The following is a 21,168-nucleotide window of genomic DNA, read 5'->3' as shown; positions in this document are numbered from 1 at the left end:
TGAAGAAGCCTCCAAGATGCTGACGAGAGACTTCTGTAACGTCTAAAGTAGCCTCCGAGATGCTAACGAGAGACTTCTGTAACGTCTGAAGTAACCTTCAAGATGCTAACGAGAGACTTCTGCAATGTCTGAAGTAGCCACTGAGATGCTAACGAGAGACTGCTGTAATGTCTGAAGAAGCCTCCAAGATGCTGACGAGAGACTTCTGTAACGTCTAAAGTAACCTCCAAGATGCTAACGAGAGACTTCTGTAATGTCTGAAGTAGCCTCCAAGATGCTAACGAGAGACTTCTTTAACGTCCAAAGTAGCCTCCGAGATGCTAACAAGAGACTTCTGTAATGTCCGAAGTAGCCTCCGAGATGCTAACGAGAGACTGCTGTAATGTCTGAAGTAGCCTCCGAGATGCTAACGAGAGACTGCTGTAATGTCTGAAGTAGCCACTGAGATGCTAACGAGAGACTTCTGTAATGTCTGAAGTAGCCTCCGAGATGCTAACGAGAGACTTCTGTAATGTCTGAAGTAGCCTCCAAGATGCTGACGAGAGACTTCTGTAACGTCTAAAGTAGCCTCCGAGATGCTAACGAGAGACTTCTGTAACGTCTGAAGTAACCTCCAAGATGCTAACGAGAGACTTCTGTAATGTCTGAAGTAGCCTCCAAGATGCTAACGAGAGACTTCTGTAACGTCCAAAGTAGCCTCCGAGATGCTAACAAGAGACTTCTGTAATGTCCGAAGTGGCCTCCGAGATGCTAACGAGAGACTGCTGTAATGTCCGAAGTAGCCTCCGAGATGCTAACGAGAGACTGCTGAAATGTCTGAAGTAGCCTCCGAGATGCTAACGAGAGACTTCTGTAATGTCTGACGTAGCCACTGAGATGCTAACGAGAGACTGCTGTAATATCTAAAGTAGCCTCCGAGATGCTAACGAGAGACTTCTGTAATGTCTGAAGTAGCCACTGAGATGCTAACGAGAGACTTCTGTATTGTCTGAAGTAGCCTCCGAGATGCTAACGAGAGACTTCTGTAATGTCTGAAGTAGCCACTGAGATGCTAACGAGAGACTTCTGTAATGTCTGAAGTAGCCTCCGAGATGCTAACGAGAGACTTCTGTAATTTCTGAAGTAGCCTCCGAGATGCTAACAAGAGACTTCTGTAATGTCTGAAGTAGCCACTGAGATGCTAACGAGAGACTTCTGTAATGTCTGAAGTAGCCTCCGAGATGCTAACGAGAGACTTCTGTAATGTCTGAAGTAGCCTCCGAGATGCTAACAAGAGACTTCTGTAACGTCTGAAGTAGCCTCCGAGATGCTAACGAGAGACTTTTGTAATGTCAACCCAGTAAAAATGGACCTACTTAATGAAGTTGGTTCACTGCTGGCTACAAGTTGGCATCAAACACAACAAAGGCTGTCTGGAATGGTGTTATGAGCTAACGTTAGCAATCAAACAATGATAGATGGCTAAAGCATTCGGCTGACCCAGATCCCTTGGCGTTATGCCATGAACCGTTTAATTCTGAACACGCACAACTTATATCTGCACTTGACTCATATCAGGTAGTGACAGAGGTGACAAGTAGGCCCTGTGGCCTGTGCAGCGGTGCCTGAGGACTTCTGGGTTAACTCTTTGTGTCTGTGAAGTCAATGTGTTGTGCAGTTAACTCGTTCTTAAATAGAAAGACAGCATCCTGCCTCTCTACACAAAGACTAGAGTCCTGTTACCTGCCCTCCGTGTCCAACACACCCTGGATCTTTCTTTCTTTCTCAGAATCTAGTTTACAACCAGTATTCAAAACATATGGAGTCCCAGAATGCTCAATATTAAAACTAAAATAGACATGAATAAATTGTGCGAAATATAAAAATGATCAAAACTGAAATAATCGAAACTCCTTTCATTGTTATGAATGCAAGTCCATCATACATTTTCATAATAACACTTTTATTGGATATTTGTTTAAATTATTGTAGATTTTTTTCATTTCAAAAGGCTATTTTTCAAAAGTCTGTTTTCATTTGATATGGCCATTACACCAGTTAAAAGAATTCTCCAAGATGTCTAGACAGCATCAAAGTTAAGTGCTAGTGTTAGCATTGTTAGCTAGCTTGTGTTGGCTGGATGATGGATGGATGCATGAATGATGGATGGATTAATGGAGGATTGATGGATAAATTGATGGAGGTTTCATGGATGAATGGATGATGGCTGGATGGATGGATGGATGGATGGCTGGTGGATTGATGGATAAATGAGGGATGGATGGCTGAATGATGGATGGATGATGGATGGATTGATGGATGATAGATGGATGGATGATGAATGGATGATGGATGGCGAAAGATGGATGGATGGATGGATAATGGATGGAGAATCCTATTGAATCCTCTTGTTCTCATGATCTGACGCTGATCATTGGACAGGGATCATCATCCGGTGTCCCTCAGCTCACACACTCCTAACTGATCATGTTATGATTATAGCCCCCCCCCCCCCACACACACACACTCTAGGGTGGTGGTGCCCTGTATTTAACAAAGAACACTCATCAAAGGCACTTGATGACACTGTAGCTTTAAAGGAACAGTTCAGCATGTTTGGAAATACACGTTATGCTTTCTATGTGTGAGAGTGAGATGAGAGGATAAATAATAACTCATGTTGCAGCATAGTTTATTTGCTCTGGTCTGAATCAGTCATCAAACCAAAATGTATGAGCGAAAGAGCACGCTGACTCAGCTCATTGGTTAGCTGTGTGTGGGAGGTGAGAGAGTAAACTGTGTTCTTCTCACCTTCATGTTCTCTAGCCACAGAGTTGGGCAGGATGCCAGGAACACCTGGCCTCAGCTGACCCTGCTTCATACCCTGTTCAGGAATGCTGGTTGGGTTTTGGTGTAGGCCCACCTTTTCCCTACATAGCACCTGGCTGAGGCCGGCTGGAAGACTGGATGAGTTAAGTGTGGTGCTGTGGGGGGGGTAAAGAGACAGAGATACATTGTGCTGTCTCACATTGCATCAACTCCACAATGTTTCCAGCCCACTTACCCATCTCTACAAGCGACATGTTGTTCTTCACAGAAAACATAAAGAGCGAAGCATCTCACTCTGCCGGTTTTACCCGGGCAGTCAGGGTGTCAAAAACAAACACCCCATGTGTTCTCACATGTGCCAGTGAAGGGTGTCAAATAGCTGGAGACCGACCTTAACTAATGCTTTTTGAATTATTCAATAAATAAATAGGGAAGGAAGAAGTATTTTGGCTTATGTCTGGGTTATGTATTATCTTTTTGACTTACCGTAATGTAGTATAAGAGACATGAAGTAAAAGAGCCAGTGTGAGGGAACTGGACAGTGTAACCTGAGCTTAAGCCCAGTAAATGGAGACAGTGAACAAGGCCACTGTAACACAAAGACTCAGCAACAGAAATGTATAATTGATTTCCTTTCCAGAGATTGTTTTTCAAGAAATACCTCCATCCATTAGGCATTATAAAGCTGTTATCATCTGCTGTGAACATTTGTTTATATGATGATTTCATAAACTGCTTGGTAAAAAAGATTTCCATGATTTATGCTAAGCTAGGCTAACCGGCTGCTGGCATGCAAATCATGCAGACACAATACCTCACCTAACCTTGTTTCTTGAGTTGTTTATGCCAAATGAATACCATGAGTCAGCCCGTTTTTCTATAATTATTAAGCAATTCCATAGCTGAGGCGAGCTGCTTACATCTCCCAGCAAACCTTGCTTCAATCCCATATAAATATACACCATTATGGCCTCTTTAAGTGCATGATTGTGCACACCCAAAACTATCTAATGGCACTATTTTACACTGATTTATAGAAAGATTTCTCATGCATCAATCTGCATCTCTCTTTCACAGGCTTTAGCCCAGAGATAATAATTGCTATTTTCAAAGCTGTCGCCTGAATTTTTAATGCAATATGAAGGTATAGGACACCAAATGGCTTTGCCTACGCAACGTGTGTCATTTATATATAGCTGTTGATGCTGTTGGACCACCTCCAGCTCATGTCATCATGGCTCAGAAGGACAGACGGAGGTACGGTTAGAAAACGCAGCCCGCATCAGATCATTGCTGCTGTACTGAAAGTTGGAGGGGTGTGACACTGTATGTTATATTAGTTGATGATGTGTTAGACATTATTTCACACATGTCGGCTGGATGTGAAAACAGGCAACCGCTCCCAGCACATTTTAATACTCATAATAAACATACTTTTATCATTGTGTATTATTACCATCGCCTATGCAATTATGTTAGTACCTGTTTTATTGCATGAAACCGTATCATTTGTCTGTATGGTCCTCACTGTCATGCGCTCATGCCATGCTGCAGATGCCAGATAACAGCTTAGTGTAACCATTTTAATAAAGCGTTGAGGATGAATAAATAAATCTGTAGTTAGATGTTGAATCAGGTGTAACTTAGAGTATTTGAGAACCAGCAGCGTGCCCTTTGTGCCCTGATGGTAACTCCTCACTGCGATGTGTTAGGGTTAGCTGTGTGCACTTCCTCTTCCTCTTTATTGATTGGACATATCACTGACACCCGTCTGCCATCTCTGCAGACCAAGGCAGGCCTGAGGCCTCTGAGATGAGCGTCACTTGGCTTTGGAAAATCCATGAAGCAATGAAAGCTCCTGTGGCTTGGCCCAGTCCAGTTAACAGCTTTAATGCATGAGGTTGCAGCCCAAAATGTCCCTGGCTGGAGGGCTTTTGAGGGCAAATTAATGCTCTGCAATATATATTTTAGGCCTGCAGCCCCTGAGGCTCAGAGGATCTCAGCCAAACCCTGACTCTGTAAAATCTCATTTCTCTTAGTTGGCATTCATTTCCTGTTTTTGCTATATTGTGCACCTTGACATGACCGAGGGCGTCTCACACAGCGTATGTTTCCTAGATGGGAAATTTTTCATGAAGTTAAACATTAAAGGTGACATATTGGCCAAATATGCAAAATGCTCTTTTCATGCGTTTAACATAAACGTCCAAGTGTGTCTAGAGACCCCCAAGGTGTGACAACAGATGTTTTCTTACTTTTTCTCTACAAAAAAACAAAAATGCAGTGCAACACACACACACACACACACACACACACACACACACACACACACACAAACGCACACACACACACAGACGTCCTTGTGTTGAGAGAAAAGTCTTGCTTGGGTGCGAGCTGGTTTTTCCTGTGAAACTTTGATGAGCGGCATTCCTTATCAGCTGGGAGAACGTCACCGTGGCGATGGCCAGGCCTGATATTCCTGTTGATGGTGTGTGTGGTCAGACGCAGGTCAATCTCACAGCGGGTTGATAACGGGCCGTCAGCGCAGACGGACGTATTTATCTGCTTGTGTAACCTTCCCTCCCTTGTTAGTTGAAGAGTGTACTGTATATCTGACAGCACTGCAGCCAAATGAGTCACTGCTGAGTCTACATGTTGGAGGTCCACACAGTCACGTATAGCTGTTGATATGTGTGAAGAGATTCTTATTATACGGTCTAAATGAGGATGATGAAAAGTGGCAACCCAAACCGGCAACCCAAACTGCAGGCTAAAATGTTCCGAATGTTCCGATCAACAAAACAGATGTTTTGTGGTTATTGTGGTCTGTGCAAGCTGGTTTGGATGGAGCTAACTGGATGGGAAAAAGAGAAGGTAAGAGAAAAGAAGACAAAGTGGGATAGGAAATGTGGAAAAGAGAAATGGAGAGTAAGAAACTGGAAAGGAGACAAACTGTGGAACGTGTACGTTCTGTCAACAAGGTGACGCACGTCCAGTTTTAGTGGTGTTCAAAGGAATGTGTGTTAAGTCATTGTTTACACGTTCACTTTGACAGGCCTAATTTATAATATTTACTTTGTAATGGGATAACGTGTTTAACCCTCGTGGCTGTAGCCTTGTGCCTCGTCTCCCTCCCTCCCCTTTTTCCCTCTCTGAGTTTTTTAAATGTTTTGGACCTGGGACACGTTCCTATGTCCCAGTGTGTTGTTTGTAACTGGGATCAATTAAAAACAATTTGATCACTGAAAAAATAGGGCTCACAAAGAGTTATAGTTTCATCTTTTATAAATGGCCAAGTCGTTTTTCTAAAGATGCTGAAAACTGTGCTGTTGACTGACCCTAACTGAAACAAAGCTTACTGTAGGTGCAGCTATACGATCAAAGGGGCCCCGTGGAGCTTTTGACCACTAGTAGCTCCTAAGAGCCATCCCACACATGCAGAGATTTGATTCTTTTAAAATAACAATAGTAGAATATTATCTAGCAAACATGAATGTTTTGCCATGCTCGAGTTCACTTCATCTATCCGCTCTATTTAAATAGATAAATAGATGGACTTTATTGACATTTCTCTATTACAGCAACGAGTAACAGCAACAAGTACACACATGCTCACTCACACACATACCGAAGATACAAGAAATATACTAGCCATAATAAATAAGATCAAAAATAACATAAAATGCCAGAACAGCTACTGAAAAAAGTATACTTAGATGTGAGAATGAGAAAGAATGTAGATGTATACAAGTGTAGAATAGTATTTAATACCTACACACATACTATACAGAACATAATAAATATGTATAATATTAAATACGAAGTAACCAGTGTGCAAGTAGCATAATAAGCTGTGAATTGTTGTAGTTTGATAGATTGTGGTAGGAATGAGTTCTTGTAGTGGTCCATGCTCTTAGACAAGATGCTCCGCTGGTGGACCAGTGTGTGTGTGTGTGTGTGTGTGTGTGTGTGTGTGTGTGTTTAAATGTCTCCTGTTTGCAGCCAATACAGAATCAACAGGACAAGAGAGCTAGATTTATTAACAGCAACAGAACATGAAGAGACAAAAACAGGCGACGGACATCAAGAGAACACACCAGACCAATTCAAAACATGAGGAAGACTTAACTGACAGTATAGGATATTATACATATTATTATGCATTATATATGTGTGTTACTGCTTTCCCCGTCACTGTTACCGGCTGATGAGGGAATGCATTTGACATATTTGTAGGCATGACAAAAATCACTTTGGTAAAGGATAGCTTTTAAATATGTAAAGGGCTATTGAAAAAGAGAGATGAAGGATTGAGAGAGAGAGACAGCTCGATGACAGGGCTGCGCTGTAAGCGTTTCTGCTCAAAGTGGACTGATTGTTTATGAACAAAGGCAGTATGAAGAAAAAAAGGCGGGGTTGATTGACCGAACGCTGCCAGATGTGTTAGCGTGTCAGAGCGTGCTTTCCACCGGCGTCACCGTGCAGGCCAGCCGGGCTGTTGTCTGACCTTCGGCGTCGTCCCAGCAGGCCTCTGTGGCCGATAGCAGGTCAGGACCACCCCCGGCATGAGGAAGAGAGAGCACTGCACTGTGGGAAGTCAAGTTCAATGTGCGGTGTTCCCAACATCCAGAATTCTTTATATATCTGGAATGTTTGGTGGCATCGCTTTCCTAATTGCTCAACTTTTTTTATAAAGCCACAGACTCAGTTATTGAACTGCTTTGGATATATACGAATGGAAATAATTATACAAAGTGGGACAGTAGTCCCAGCTGACAGGCCTCTGGTGGAGGAGCTGAGCTGCGAAGGTAAAGACTGGCCAGAAAACAAAACAGAGAAAAAGGCTGGAGATTTTCCAATATTTGTTATTGTCAGGGGGGTGGCAGTTGCTCAGTCCATAGGGAGTTGGGTTGGGAACCGGAGGGTCACTGGTTCAAGTCCCCGTATGGACCAAAAAGAAGGGAGTGTGGATTGGTGGCTGGAGAGATGCCACTTCACCTCCTTGGCACTGCCAGGTGCTGTTGAGCAAGGCACCGTACCCCCCCCCCCCCACCCGCTCAGGGCGCTGGTTCGGCTGGCAGCCCACTCACTCTGACATCTCTCCATTAGTGCGTGTATAGATCCTGAACGTGTGTGTGTGTGTAGGTCAGGACTGTGTGTGACTACTAAAGTGTGGACAAAGAGTGTAAATTGTAATTTCCCCATTGGGGATTAATAAACAGATTAAAATTAAATTAATTGTCCACCTCTCAGTCCTCGCTAACTTCCTGACCTGTTTGTGTCTCTCAGCTCCATTAGGTCCTACTTCAGTTACAGTTCCATATAGAGAGCTCTTATTTTGAAAGGCTCGGCCATTTTCTAAACGGCAGGTCGAGGTAGTTCTTCTAAGGTGGGAGGGTCAGCACACACTATTATAATTATTCCAAATTGTCAATATTTCCCATGAGAAAGTCAGCGTTAACTAGAACAGGTGTTATGAAGTGGTTCGGGACTATTGTGGGAAATATTACTTCCATTATTTGATGTACAGAATATTTGCCAATGGTTTGCATCCCGACCTCCACAGCCATCTCTGTGTCCTGTGTAGACTTTTTAGCTTCTCATCTCATTAGGCTTTTCCATGCAAACTCCCTCCAATTGGCCATAGCCTGTAGCGTTGCTTCGGCTCCTTCATCCTACCTTCAGCTTCCTCTAGTCTTTCGTTGGGTCTGTTCTTGTTGAATCTCAATGAGTTGTTGATAATTGCTATCTTCTGCTCCATTACTATAGCCCTGCTGTCTGCCATATTTGTTTTAGTTCGGCTATTTATTCGGTCTGGTAGTAGAGACGTTGCGTCCGCCAACCCGTCAAGTCTCCTGCTTCTTTAACGGCTTATGCAGCACTGTGCCGGTGACGGGACGTGTCTCCACTTTAGGAGCAAGTATTTTCTTCCGTCATAAATTGCAAGCATTAAACCGTCATAAACACGCTCATGCCATACATCATTTGAAAAGCTTAAAGTCCCATGATTCCATCGAGCCCAAACACAAAGCAATAAAGTGACTTACAGCGGTTATAATCATGTTCTGAAGTAAAGAAACACAGAACAATTTGAGTCTAATCGAGTGCGTTTTCCTACCTGTCTCCTCGTGTCTTTAATCACAGCGGTGAAAGATCGCCAAAAACCTTTTTTTCCTACATCGCCAACACTCCAAGGTATTAGAATATCCAAGCCTTGTAATCCATAATTATCTGGTCCCCTCACAATCATGTAGTTTCTGGCCAAGTTTCGACGTAGAGAAATCTAGATAGTGCATCATTTCTGGGTTTTGATCGTGTGTAACTTTTTCCCTGGGCGCGCTACGGAGTCAGTCCATACACCGCTAGACTCTCTGGCTTCTGCAGATTCCACTGATCTTCGTTCCCAGCCAATAGCATCAGTCTATCTCGAGATATCCCTCAGACTAGCGAATCATATGCCACAGTCCCCATTGGGCCCACGTGGGAATGATTGAAAGTATATATAAGTAAAAATTTGGCCATATCATGGCATTTCACCATTTCATCAAATTATGATTACTTATTCCTATGAATTTATGTATGTATTTTTTTCAGGTATGTCTGTGAGTGATGTGGATGTGTTTTTGTATTTCAGAAGTTTTGTATTTAGCACTTTTTGGCTTTTTTAGAAATAAGAAATAAGAAAAACGCACAGACATATCTGTAGAAATAAGTTCATATAAAATCCATTTTATAAGTCATTTTTTTCTGGATTTTTTCTGTTCTAAGTTGAGACATGTGGCTAGGGTACTATTTTAGTATATAGCCCATGTAATATGCTTACAGTAGTTTTTTTAATTAATTTTTCAGATGATTTACTTGGACGGAAATAGAAATTCTCTGTTTCAACCTCGGTAGCTCTGTGTCAGTAAAGCCTAGTGTCCCACTTCCACTAGAAACAACAAACTGAGAGTGTTAACTTCCCAATGACCTCAGGGTCATCCCAGAGGGCCAAAGTATGTGGAAACGGCATCACTTTTTTGGGGGGGAAAAATTTAGGCGAGAAAATCATATATTTTCAAGTGTTTTTAAAGAGGTTCATCAACTAACATTAGTAAAAGGTGCAATTGTTGGGGACTGTTTTCAGCAGCAGTTTAATCCACGACGGGTCTTTTTATTGAATTAGATTTGTTGTCAATCACAAGAATATTATTTGAGCGGAATAAAAATATAGTGTGAATCTGACTTTAAGAAGATGATCAGCTGCCAGCTTCACTTCATCCAGGGAGGTGTCTCATCCCGGTCACTTTGTACAGACTGAATTTCAATCAGGAGAGACATGTTTGCAGATATGCAAATAAGATTTATTGTACAGCTCAAATAAAATGTACAAAGTACACTGACTCCCTTGCTGTATGAATCTTTTGCATAGGGGTCGAGAACCATCCGACACCCCGATAGAATCTAGACACCGGTGGTGGTGACGAAGGAGCCCGATACCCAGACCGAAGGAGGCTCCAGACCGGTCAGCTGGAGTAGAGGACTGGAGGTGGAAGGGGGGTGGGGGGGTGGAGGGTTCCACTCTTTGCTTGCAACAACAGCTGATAGCAAAGAGAGAAACAGATTTAAAGCAGGGTTGGGACTCTGTGATTGGCCCTTGCCATTTGTGTACGATTCTGATTGGTTTAGCAGGAAGGGGAACGCCTCCAACAGCTGATTGGAGTTCGGTAGAGCGCTGATTGAGAGGGAGGTCTTCCTGAAAGGATTTACACTGAGCTACATTTCGATCAGGAGAGACTAGATGCAGAAATGCGACACACGCATGATGAAATATACATGTATTAGGATAACAGCTTAATTGATTTAGAAGTGCATAAGTACTAGTTGGGTCTTCCTGAAGGAATTTACGCTGTCAGTCTACTACTGTAACCTTGACCTGGCTGACGTGCTGCCTGATGCTGTGTAGCGTTCCACAATCTTCAGACGATGTTGCGCTGCAGAATAACAATAGTTTTATTTTGATTTAATGTGCTGCATGAAAACACCCCTTCTTTCAGGTTTTAGCTGTAAATCCAAAAACAACAAGACATCCTTTGAGCTACAGTGTCACAGCGTACAGCGTCAGCGGTTAAAAACCAATTGCCATTGTGGGACACCTGCCAAATACAGTTTGGAGCTTACCATTATAACCACGCCCCAGGTAATACACACTCAAAACAACACATGTGGCTCCTTACAGACTGGGACCTGACTTTTTTTGTGTGTTTGAAATCAACTGCATAGTGTGTTATCACTTACCCTGACCCAGACTCCATCAGCTGCACTCAGTTTCAATACAGAACCTTCCTGTAGAGTGCTGAAAGCTTGGTTTACAGTACCAATTGTTTACATATACATCTGCAATACCGTACTTTAACTGTAATATGCAATTACTTTCCACTGCACTTTAATTCGGATAGTTCCTGCCCAAACTTTATTTTATTTGTACTACCTTTAAATCATTGTTATACTGCTCATTTTAGCCTAACTTATTATATCTATCTGTAAAAATTCTGTCCATAATAATAGCCGCCTGTATATATATTTTCATAGTACATACTCACCTGTAAACTCTGTAAACCATTAGTGTATTATGTTATTTGCACATATCTGTAAAAAGTTGCACTTATAGTAATATCCACCGGTATATTATATTCACTACATTCCTAGCTGTAAATCTTGCTCACAATACTTGTTAACTATATTTTATATTCATAGGACAAACCTATCTGTAAAATTCTGTTTATAATGGTATTCATTTCTATATTTATTCAGTACATATCCATGTCCTGCACTTATGGAACCAGTGTATATCCTGCACCTGCTGCTATTGCAGTTCTGGTTAGACCCAAACTGCATTTCGTTGCCCTGTACCTGTACGTGTGTAATGACAATAAAGTTGAATCTAATCTAATCTAAACATGCACACACACACTCTCACATACATGCATATTAGAAATCTCTTATTAAAAGACACATGCACTTGAATATAGATTGAGTGGTTGTGTTTGGTGTGAGCCCTGGGCAGCCTTGTTGTCCGTCCTGCCGGCCTCTATTTTAAGCCTCACATTATCCAACGTCTTTGTCTCACTCTGGAAAGTGGACGCACTTTCCCCCATCACGCAGCTAACAAGTGGGACGGGGAAATGAGACCTTTTGTGAGCCTCTCTTTCATCATACTGTTAAACGCGTAAGTTGTCCTTTTGGTTGTCACACACTTTTGTGTCAAGGTGATCAGGTTAGCAGCAGTGTGCAATGACATCATTTTAATAAATATATGGCTGATATACTCCATTATATATACCTTTATTTGACGCCATTTTGCTTACTCTCAGTCTACCGTATAATCATTGTCTATTGTTTGCCTGTATTTCTTGTGTGTTTACTTGTTTGTGTGTTTGTGTGTTTTTTGCTGTTGTTGAAGAAAATGCTGCTGCTGTAATAAGGAAATGTCCCCGTTGTGGGATGAATAAAGTCTAATCTAATCTAATCTAATTTTATAGTGCTATAAATGTAGATCTCACATTTAAATAAGTTATTTTGCTTTTCCGTCTTGAAGAGCCTGGCGTTTGTATGTAGGATTGTGAGTTGTAGTTGTGTCTCATGTGTTCGTTGTATGTTAGAATCTGTCAAAAATCAACATGCCCAAAAACTCTAGTTAGATTAGGTTATCTTTTCAAGCAAGTTGTCACAGATGTAAAGGTTGATTCTAATCTGACTGCAAAGCAACCGCTCCAGAGTTTGAGTCGGGCCGAGCCAAGGCCGAGTCAAGGGGACGCTCCAGTTTTCAAAACAACTTGTCCAATCGAGCTGGGAACCAAACCGGTTTGTGTACCAGCTGTACACGTGTTGGATCAAACCTTGGAACTCAATAATCCCAGCTTTATAAATGTAACCCTTTTTTCAGCTTCAGCCTAAACTGTTTCTGTGTGTCTCTACTCTGCCAGCGGACATCTCCAGGATGTGTGATGTGGACGTGTCCCCGGAGCCCAGCAGTCCCACCCTGTACGGCGAGTCTTCAGACAAATACTACCATGTGGACCGCTGGCAGAAGCTCCGCACCGCCGTCCGCAAACTGGAATTCTGGGAAAACTTTAGCGCTGAGCTGATTGGGAGTGGCTTCTTTTCCAAAGTCTATAAGGTATGTCCTCTGGCCTCTCCCATGGTGCCTTGCTGCCTGCCTACGTGTAAGCTGCTGTCAAAGCTTGCTTTGTTCTAGCCACTAATTGAGACATTCTTGCCATTCCGTGATTGGCCCACCAGCTTTGGAAACAGTGGGGGCGCAGCTGAGACATTATGTAAGTCCTGTGTGACAGCAGACTAATGGACGATTCTGTCCTCTGTCTATGTCCCTGTCCTCTGTCTATGTCCCTGTCTCTGTGTCTGTCCTCTGTCTCTGCTAACTGACATCCCTGTCCTCTGTTTCTGTCCCTATCCTCTGTCTCTTTGTCTGTCCTCTGTCTCTGCTAATGGACATCCCTGTCTCCTCTGTTTCTGTCCCTGTCCTCTGTCTCTGTCCTCTGTCTATGTCCCTGTCCTCTGTCTCTGCTAACGGACGCCCCTGTCCTCTGTCTCTTTTTCCGTCTCTGTCCCTGTCCTCTGTCTCTGCTAACGGACATCCCGTCCTCTGTCTCTGTCCTCTGTCGATTCCATGTCCTCTGTTACGGACGCCCCTGTCCTCTGTCTCTGTCCCTGTGCTCTGTCTCCGTTTCTGTCCCTGTCCTCTGTCTCCGTGTCTGTCCCCGTCCTCTGTGTCTGTCCTCTAGGTGATGCACAGCACCAGTAGGAAGGTGATGGTGGTGAAGATCTACAAAAACGACGTGGACCAAGACAGCATTGTACGAGAGATCAGCCTGTTGCAGAAACTCTCGCACCCCAACATCGTCAGGTAGCAGTCCCCCATGTGCCCCATGTCCCCCCATGTCCACCATGTCTCTGTCCTTGGTCCAATCGCTTCCATTCTACCAAAGCAAGAAACACTGCTAGATGGTTCCATCTCTCTTCTGTGTCTTCTCCCTCCCACACATCTCATTACATCACACTCTTTTCCCCTCCACAATCTGTTGTTTTGCAGCAGTATTTATGGTTACCATAGTAACAGAGTATAATGGCAACAACTTTTTGAAACCTCTTTGTACCATACTAGGTAAATACCATGGTTAACATTATTAGGATGATAATGAGTAAAAACAACACATCACAACCCTCTTTATGTATTTTACAGATTTGTATCTGTTTTATGGCCATTTATTAAATCTATAAACAGATTAAACTTTGCATAATCCATCCCAGTGAACATTAAGATGGTTGATTTGTACTCCACAACGAGTATAACTTAGACAAACTCACTGGGATGGATTGTATGTATGGATTTCCATGGTAATAATATTTTCCCCTCATACACAGTGAACAGCCAAGGCACAAAGTACACATGATATGTAGTGAAGAAGTTGTTTGGTTATTTTGAATAAATCATATTTTTAAACAGCATGTATTGACAACTTGCCTACTACATAGGGCAAAGACATTATTTTTATTATTATTATTATTATTATTATTAGAGTTGAAATAGCAAACATTCATTTCAATACCTTTTTATTGGTGTGGCAAGTACACCTGTTTATGAACGTGCACCCCCCCCCCCCCACGCCCCCTCAATATTTTTAACATTTTCTTAAGGTTTTTGTCCCTTTTTTCAACCCTTTTTGTCACTTTTTTTTTACGTTTAACACTGCGTAACACTAACTTATTCATTTTAGTTTTACAGTTATTTTTGGAATTTATGGCCAATAAATCGTATTTTATAGGAAATGATACCTAATGTTTGAGTTAGAAAAGCAGAAATTAGGAATTATTTAGACTAAAATTAAAGGGATGGATGTTGATGGATAATCACAGACTGGAATATGTCAACTTTTACTCAATACTATTTCAAAACCACTTCCATTTTTTTTCAAATGCTAAAAAATTGAACCCCAAAATTAATGAAAGTAGAGATTTGTACTTGGCAAAGAGCGTTGTGTGGAATCAATCATGTTAATTTGGGTAATTACAATTGGGTAGTTAAAATAAACATCGATATATTAAAATGGGTCAATTTGACCAACATGAGGGTTAAGTTGTTGGGTGAAAATATTATTATTATTATTATGTATTATGTATTATGTATTATTATACATATTAATGGGATTATTTTAAAAAAACAAGTGAAAATGGATTCTAAAACCGTTGCTGAAGCTCGGCCTTGCTTTGGCTGGCAGTGTACACACATTAGTTTGAGTAATGAGACCTGTTGAACAGTCATCTGCAGCCGTTACATAATACGACGTAACACACAGCGTGTTTGCTCAAGCAATCTGATTTCTGCCGTCCACCAAGGTGACTCGCTGACGGTATCACGGCGTGTGCACATTGTTCCCAGGCCCCGACGCAACACTGGTGATAAGCCACGTGAAAAATAAGATAAACGGCTCATGATATCTACAGTACACAAGGGATAAGTCAGTCGATATATTAACAGTTGTGTACAATGGATGTACAATGTAATATTTAAGCTTCGTTTCTTAGTTACCTGGTGAAAGCTCACGCGCACATTTGAATGCACGTTATGAAATATATCGCTACACTGTTGTGTAGATGCTGAGTCATGTTTTTGAAGACTTAAGAGGCCTTTGAATAAAAACTAAATCCTGCGCCAGCAGATTCTACAAACATCCTCTCTCTGTATATAGAACACCTAAAACTACAATTTCCCAAATGCCTATTATATCTTCTAAAAGTTGTTCTGATCAAATGACATACAGTACATCTGGTGATATACTATACTTTATTGTTGCAATTCCATAAAAAAGTATTGTGTGTATACATCATAAAAACACAGACTGGATCTAAGAAGGCCACTGCGTCCCCGCTTCCTGTATCCAAGCCCCGCCCTACTAATCACTAATTAAAACCAAGATGATCAGAAATATGATCATCAAACACCCGCGTGATCAGAACTACCCAAACGGACCGATACCATCTGCGGGAAACATGTTTGAGATGTAGTTGGCAGCCAGCCACCAGGGGGCATCCAGATGTTTTGGCTTCACTGATCTGAGATCTGTGATCAACAGCTGGCAACTGTTCACTACATCAGCCGGCTAATGGCAGTCACTGAGTGACCTGTCATAAGTAAAAAGTCTGAGAGCCTGTTGAACATGCTAAATGCTAACATGCTCACATTGACAATGCTAACATGCTGATGCTAAGCAAGGTCATTGACTTATCCTTTTGGGATGACTCCCGCAGGGAAATTGAAATTTCCAACATCAGTTTTTGCAAGAATACAGTATAGAAGACAATGTAACAATAATAACAGTAATAGTACCAATAACACCCTTTGGGTATAAAATGATGTAAAAAGACATTTACCATAAATTTGCCATAAATGATCAGTCAAAGTGTCAGTCTTGAGTCAGGTGTTTTGACTAACTATCATAGTTTAGCGTGTTAGCATGCTAACATACCCGATTTCCTTGAGAAAACTGAGACGGACTCGTCAGGTAATGAACGTGTCCTCTCGTTCCAGATATCTGGGAATCTGCGTAAAGGAAGACAAACTCTATCCAATCCTTGAGGTGAGTGGGACACCTTTGTTTTCTTTTTGCAGCTTGTGAGTGGTTCTGAGTGAGGTATACTGTATATGAGAGGAAAGTATTCTGGACTGTATACCTGTGTCACACTCATGTTCAGTGGTGGGGATCACCAGAAGCCTCGCGATACGATATCATCACGATACTTATGCCACGATACAATATTATTGTGATTTTAACCAATATTCTGCAATATATTGCAATTTATAACCTTTTTTTCCAACTTCAAATTTTTCCCAATTTCAAATGACGTCGCCAAAAGGAAACTTTGTCAACATCTGTTTTATATAAAAAATATACATTTCTCTGTTTGTTCATATCACTTCAATTGTATTGCTGCAAAATGTGATTGTCGAGCAGACACACTATCAACTCATAGATGATAATAAAAGATCGATAATTGGCCCCTGTGTGTCGATATAACATTGCCACTGAAAATATCGCGATACTATGCTGTTTCGATTTCCCCCCCACCCCTACTCATGTGAGTGTGTGTTGTTCCGTGATGTCGCGGCGTGGTGTGTCAGCGGGTGTGTCTTGCTCTTTCAGTATGTGAGCGGCGGCTGTCTGGAGGAGCTGCTGGCCATGAAGGATGTTCCCCTGGGCTGGAGAGAGAAGGTGGAGCTGGCCTGTGACATCAGCCGAGGAATGATCTACCTGCACTACAAGAACATTTACCACCGAGACCTCAACTCCAAGGTAAGACGCTAGGCCTCAGCCTCTGTCTCTGTCTCTACCCAATGTCCCTGCATGGATGGTTAGCTGTCCTCTGGTCTATATCCACAAAGTTCCATTTCCAGAATTACTCCGTTTCTGCTGGAAATTCAGCCGGCTGTATGTCCCCTTTCTCTGTCTCTGTGTTGGTGTTCTAACCTCCGTCCCCTTCCTGTATTGGTGTTTGATGCTAGTGTTTTAATTCTCAGTGTGTTCTGAGTGACAGGGAGTGTTATCTCATTGTGTGTGTGTGTGTGTGTTGTGTGTGTGTGTGGTGTGTGTGTGTGTGTGTGTGTGTGGTGTGTGTGTGTGTGTGTGTGTGTGTGTATGTGTCTTAGTGTGTTCTGGGTGGCAGTGTGTGTGTGTGTGTGTGTGTGTGTGTGTGTGTGTGTGTGTGTGTGTGTGTGTGTGTGTGTCTCAGTGTGTTCTGAGAGACAGTGTGTGTGTGTCTCAGTGTATGCGTGTGTGTGTGTCTGTCTGTCTGTCTCAGTGTGTTCTGAGTGACAGTTTGTGTGTCTGTGTGTGTGTGTGTGTGTGTGTGTGTGTGTTAGTTAGTATGTTCTGAGTGACAGCGTGTATGTCTCAGTGTGTGTGTGTGTGTGTCTCAGTGTGTTCTGACTGACAGTGTGTATGTCTCAGTGTGTGTGTGTCTCAGTGTGTTCTGAGTGACAGTGTGTACGTCTCAGTGTGTGTGTGTGTGTGTGTGTCTCAGTGTGTTCTGAGTGACAGAGTGTGTTATCTCTCAGTGAGTGTTTCTCTGTTCTGAGTCTGTTCTGAGGCGTGTGTGAAGAGTTGTGTTGCTGTGAATGAGTTCTGCAGCTGATGTGAACTGTTGAGTTCAGGTGACTGTTGGTATTCAGACTGGAGTTAGAGTTTACGGTGAGTTCAGGTGACTTTTGGTAATCAGACTGGAGTTAAAGTTTATGGTGAGTTCAGGGGACTTTTGGTAATCAGACTGGAGTTAAAGTTTATGGTGAGTTCAGGTGACTGTTGGTAGTCAGACTGGAGTTAGAGTTTATGGTGAGTTCAGGTGACTGTTGGTATTCAGACTGGAGTTAGAGTTTATGGTGAGTTCAGGTGACTGTTGGTATTCAGACTGGAGTTAGAGTTTATGGTGAGTTCAGGTGACTGTTGGTAGTCAGACTGGAGTTAGAGTTTATGGTGAGTTCAGGTGACTGTTGGTATTCAGACTGGAGTTAGAGTTTATGGTGAGTTCAGGTGACTGTTGGTATTCAGACTGGAGTTAGAGTTTATGGTGAGTTCAGGTGACTGTTGGTAGTCAGACTGGAGTTAGAGTTTATGGTGAGTTCGGGTGACTGTTGGTAGTCAGACTGGAGTTAGAGTTTATGGTGAGTTCAGGTGACTGTAGGTGAAGTAGAAAGTGGCATGAAAAGAAAAGACTCAAGTAAAATACAAGTACCTCAATATTTAGACTGAAGTACAGTATTGCAGTAACTGTACTAAGTTACATCACACCACTGTTGATATCATATATTTCAATTATTTTGAGGCCATATCTTGATTTGGAGTAAAATCGGGGTTTATAATCACTATAGTTCTCATGTTTCACAAAGTTAGTGATCGTGATGTAGATTGTGTGTGTGTGTGTGTGTGTGCGTGTGTGTGTGTGTGTGTGTGTGTGTGTGTGTGTGGTTGCCAGGCTTCCCAGCAGAAACAGCCAGTGATGCGGAGAGCTGAGGCAACATAGCAGCCGCCCCATTGTCATGTTAATAGATTGTGTGTAACCGGTGCTGTTGTTTGACACATGGCTCTATGGATCCGTGTGAGAATGGGGGGCCCTCAACACGCACGTCACCCTGAGGCAACTCACGTGGCTCCGTGCCAACTCACTTCATTGACACGGAAGGAGGCCACAGCTGATTTACGTCACACTGTGGCTACAGAAAGTACATCGATCCATCCATCACGGGGATGTAAATGAGAACATGGAGAGTGTGGTCAACTCTATCTGGAAAGTTTCCTGAAATAACTTCTTTCATGAAGAAGTATTCAGATCCTTTACTTAAGTAAAAGTACTAACAACACACTGTAAAAATACTCTGTTAGAATGGTGTCAATGGTTTGAGATTTGGCACATATTTGGTCGTTTTTTTGAAGAAATGTAAATAGTATGTGCTTTATATGAGTTATAATGTTTATTATGTTAATTTTGCACATAGGAGAACTGTTTTAGACACACAAATGCTTGTGTAGCATTGTTGTGGGTGTAATATCAATAAATATGACATTATTATGTCGATTATTGGCATAAGTAAATGTCATGAGGGCAAACGCGTCTGGACTTTCTTTGAAACAGTTTATGTGTTTTGTCATCTGTATAAGTTATGATGATTATTTCTTCACAGTGTGACTCCCAAGACATATGAGAAGTGTTTTAGGGAGGAAAATGGCTTAGGTTTTACTTCTCTGTCTGGGATATCAATACATATCTGGAAGATTCATGTTCTGTTTTATTTATTTATTTGTCTTTAATGGTCCTACAACCATTTTTAACATTCAGGTGACCTCATTGCGGCCCAACTATTCTAATAACCCAGTTGGTCTTGAAAAAAATGATGTTCATATCTCGACTGTAGACAACAGGATTGATGTTTTACAAACTTTTTTACAAAATAAATCCAGACGCACAAAAAATGTTACTACAGTAGAAGTGTGTATCATCAGGAAAATGTAGTTAAAGTATTAAAACATGTTAGATCGTTTTTCTAAAGCCCCTGAACCAACGCAGTCTTTGTAACTCTGTAAGTTAACTTGAATCAGAGTTTGAGCTCCTTTTAATAATCCCTTTCTCTCTGTATCTGCTAACGCTTTTCATTTTTCTTTCCCAAACTGCTGCCTTCCTTGGCACAGAGGGCCACGGCTACATGTAGAGGGGGAGGGTTTTTTCCCCCATGAGAACCTCATAATGACTGACTACTGGATGGAAAAGGCTTCTGGTGCAATGGGAGCCAGATGCTAAGAGACACACACACACACACACACAAGTGTGTCTCACTATCTTTGTGGGGACCAGTCATTGACATAATGCATTCCCTAGCCCCTTACCCTAACCTTAACCATCAAACCTAAATGCCTAACCTTATCCCTTACCCTTACCCTAATCATAACTTAATTCTAACCCTGATCCTAAAACCAAGTCTTATTCCTCAAACAGCCCTTTAAAGTTGTGGGGACCAGCATTTTGTCCCCACAGAGCTGTCAGGACCCCATAAGTATACTGTATTCCCAGTTTTTGGTCCCCACAAATGTAGTTAAACATGGTACACACACACACACACACACACACACACACACACACACACACACACACACACACACACACACACACACGGGGCCATAGCCAGACATTTTGAAAAAAAGATTGTTGCACATGCAAGGGATCAGTGGCTCAGTGGTAGAGCGGTTGCCTGCCAATGGAAAGTTGGTGGTTCAATCCCTGGCCCTGCAGTCCCATGTCGAAGTGTCCTTGGGCAAGACACTGAACCCCGAGTTGCCCCCGATGCTGCGTCATCGGAGTGTGAATGTGTGTGAGTGTGTATCTGATGAGCAGGTGGCACCTTGTACGGCAGCCTCGGCCACAGTGTATGAACGTGTGTGAATGGTGAATGCTTCCTGTATGATGTAAAAGCGCTTTGAGTAGTTGTTAAGACTGGAAAAGCGCTGTATAAATACAGCACATTTACATGCGTCGATATCCCACATAGACATTGCACCTTAGCTGTCAATCGTTTTCCCAGATGTTTTGGATCAGAGGGTGAAGGTGACGCGTGAGGACGTATCCTCCGTGTTTGAAAACCTCTGCAGGGATTCCATCAGGTCCAGCGCTCGTGTTGGTCTTCAGCCCTGCAATGGCTTACCAGAGTTGCGAGTTAAGCGGTGGGGTGTCCAGGTGCATGGTTGGTGGCAGGTCTGGGAGATTATCAAGAATATGTGAGTCGACAGGGCTGTTGTGGTTGAGGAGACTCAAAATGAT

The 21,168-nt window shown here is 42.3% G+C and overlaps 1 protein-coding gene across 3 annotated transcripts in view; it reads left to right on the top strand.

Annotated features, from left to right (window-relative positions):
* Positions 1 to 21,168, top strand: part of LOC116689275 (dual specificity testis-specific protein kinase 1) — a 45,967-nt gene that overhangs the window by 15,386 nt on the left and 9,413 nt on the right. For all 3 annotated transcript variants that reach the window (XM_032515749.1, XM_032515751.1, XM_032515750.1), the window contains 4 exons: positions 12,774 to 12,967; positions 13,593 to 13,714; positions 16,397 to 16,445; positions 17,010 to 17,159. In XM_032515749.1, the coding sequence (XP_032371640.1) occupies positions 12,774 to 12,967; positions 13,593 to 13,714; positions 16,397 to 16,445; positions 17,010 to 17,159 (515 nt within the window). The remainder of the gene's footprint in view (positions 1 to 12,773; positions 12,968 to 13,592; positions 13,715 to 16,396; positions 16,446 to 17,009; positions 17,160 to 21,168) is intronic.

This window comes from Etheostoma spectabile, chromosome 5 (assembly GCF_008692095.1).
Source record: "Etheostoma spectabile isolate EspeVRDwgs_2016 chromosome 5, UIUC_Espe_1.0, whole genome shotgun sequence".
Lineage (NCBI taxonomy): Eukaryota > Metazoa > Chordata > Actinopteri > Perciformes > Percidae > Etheostoma > Etheostoma spectabile.
The sequence above is the reverse complement of the archived record's forward strand: the minus strand, read 5'-3'. Positions and strand labels throughout refer to the sequence as shown.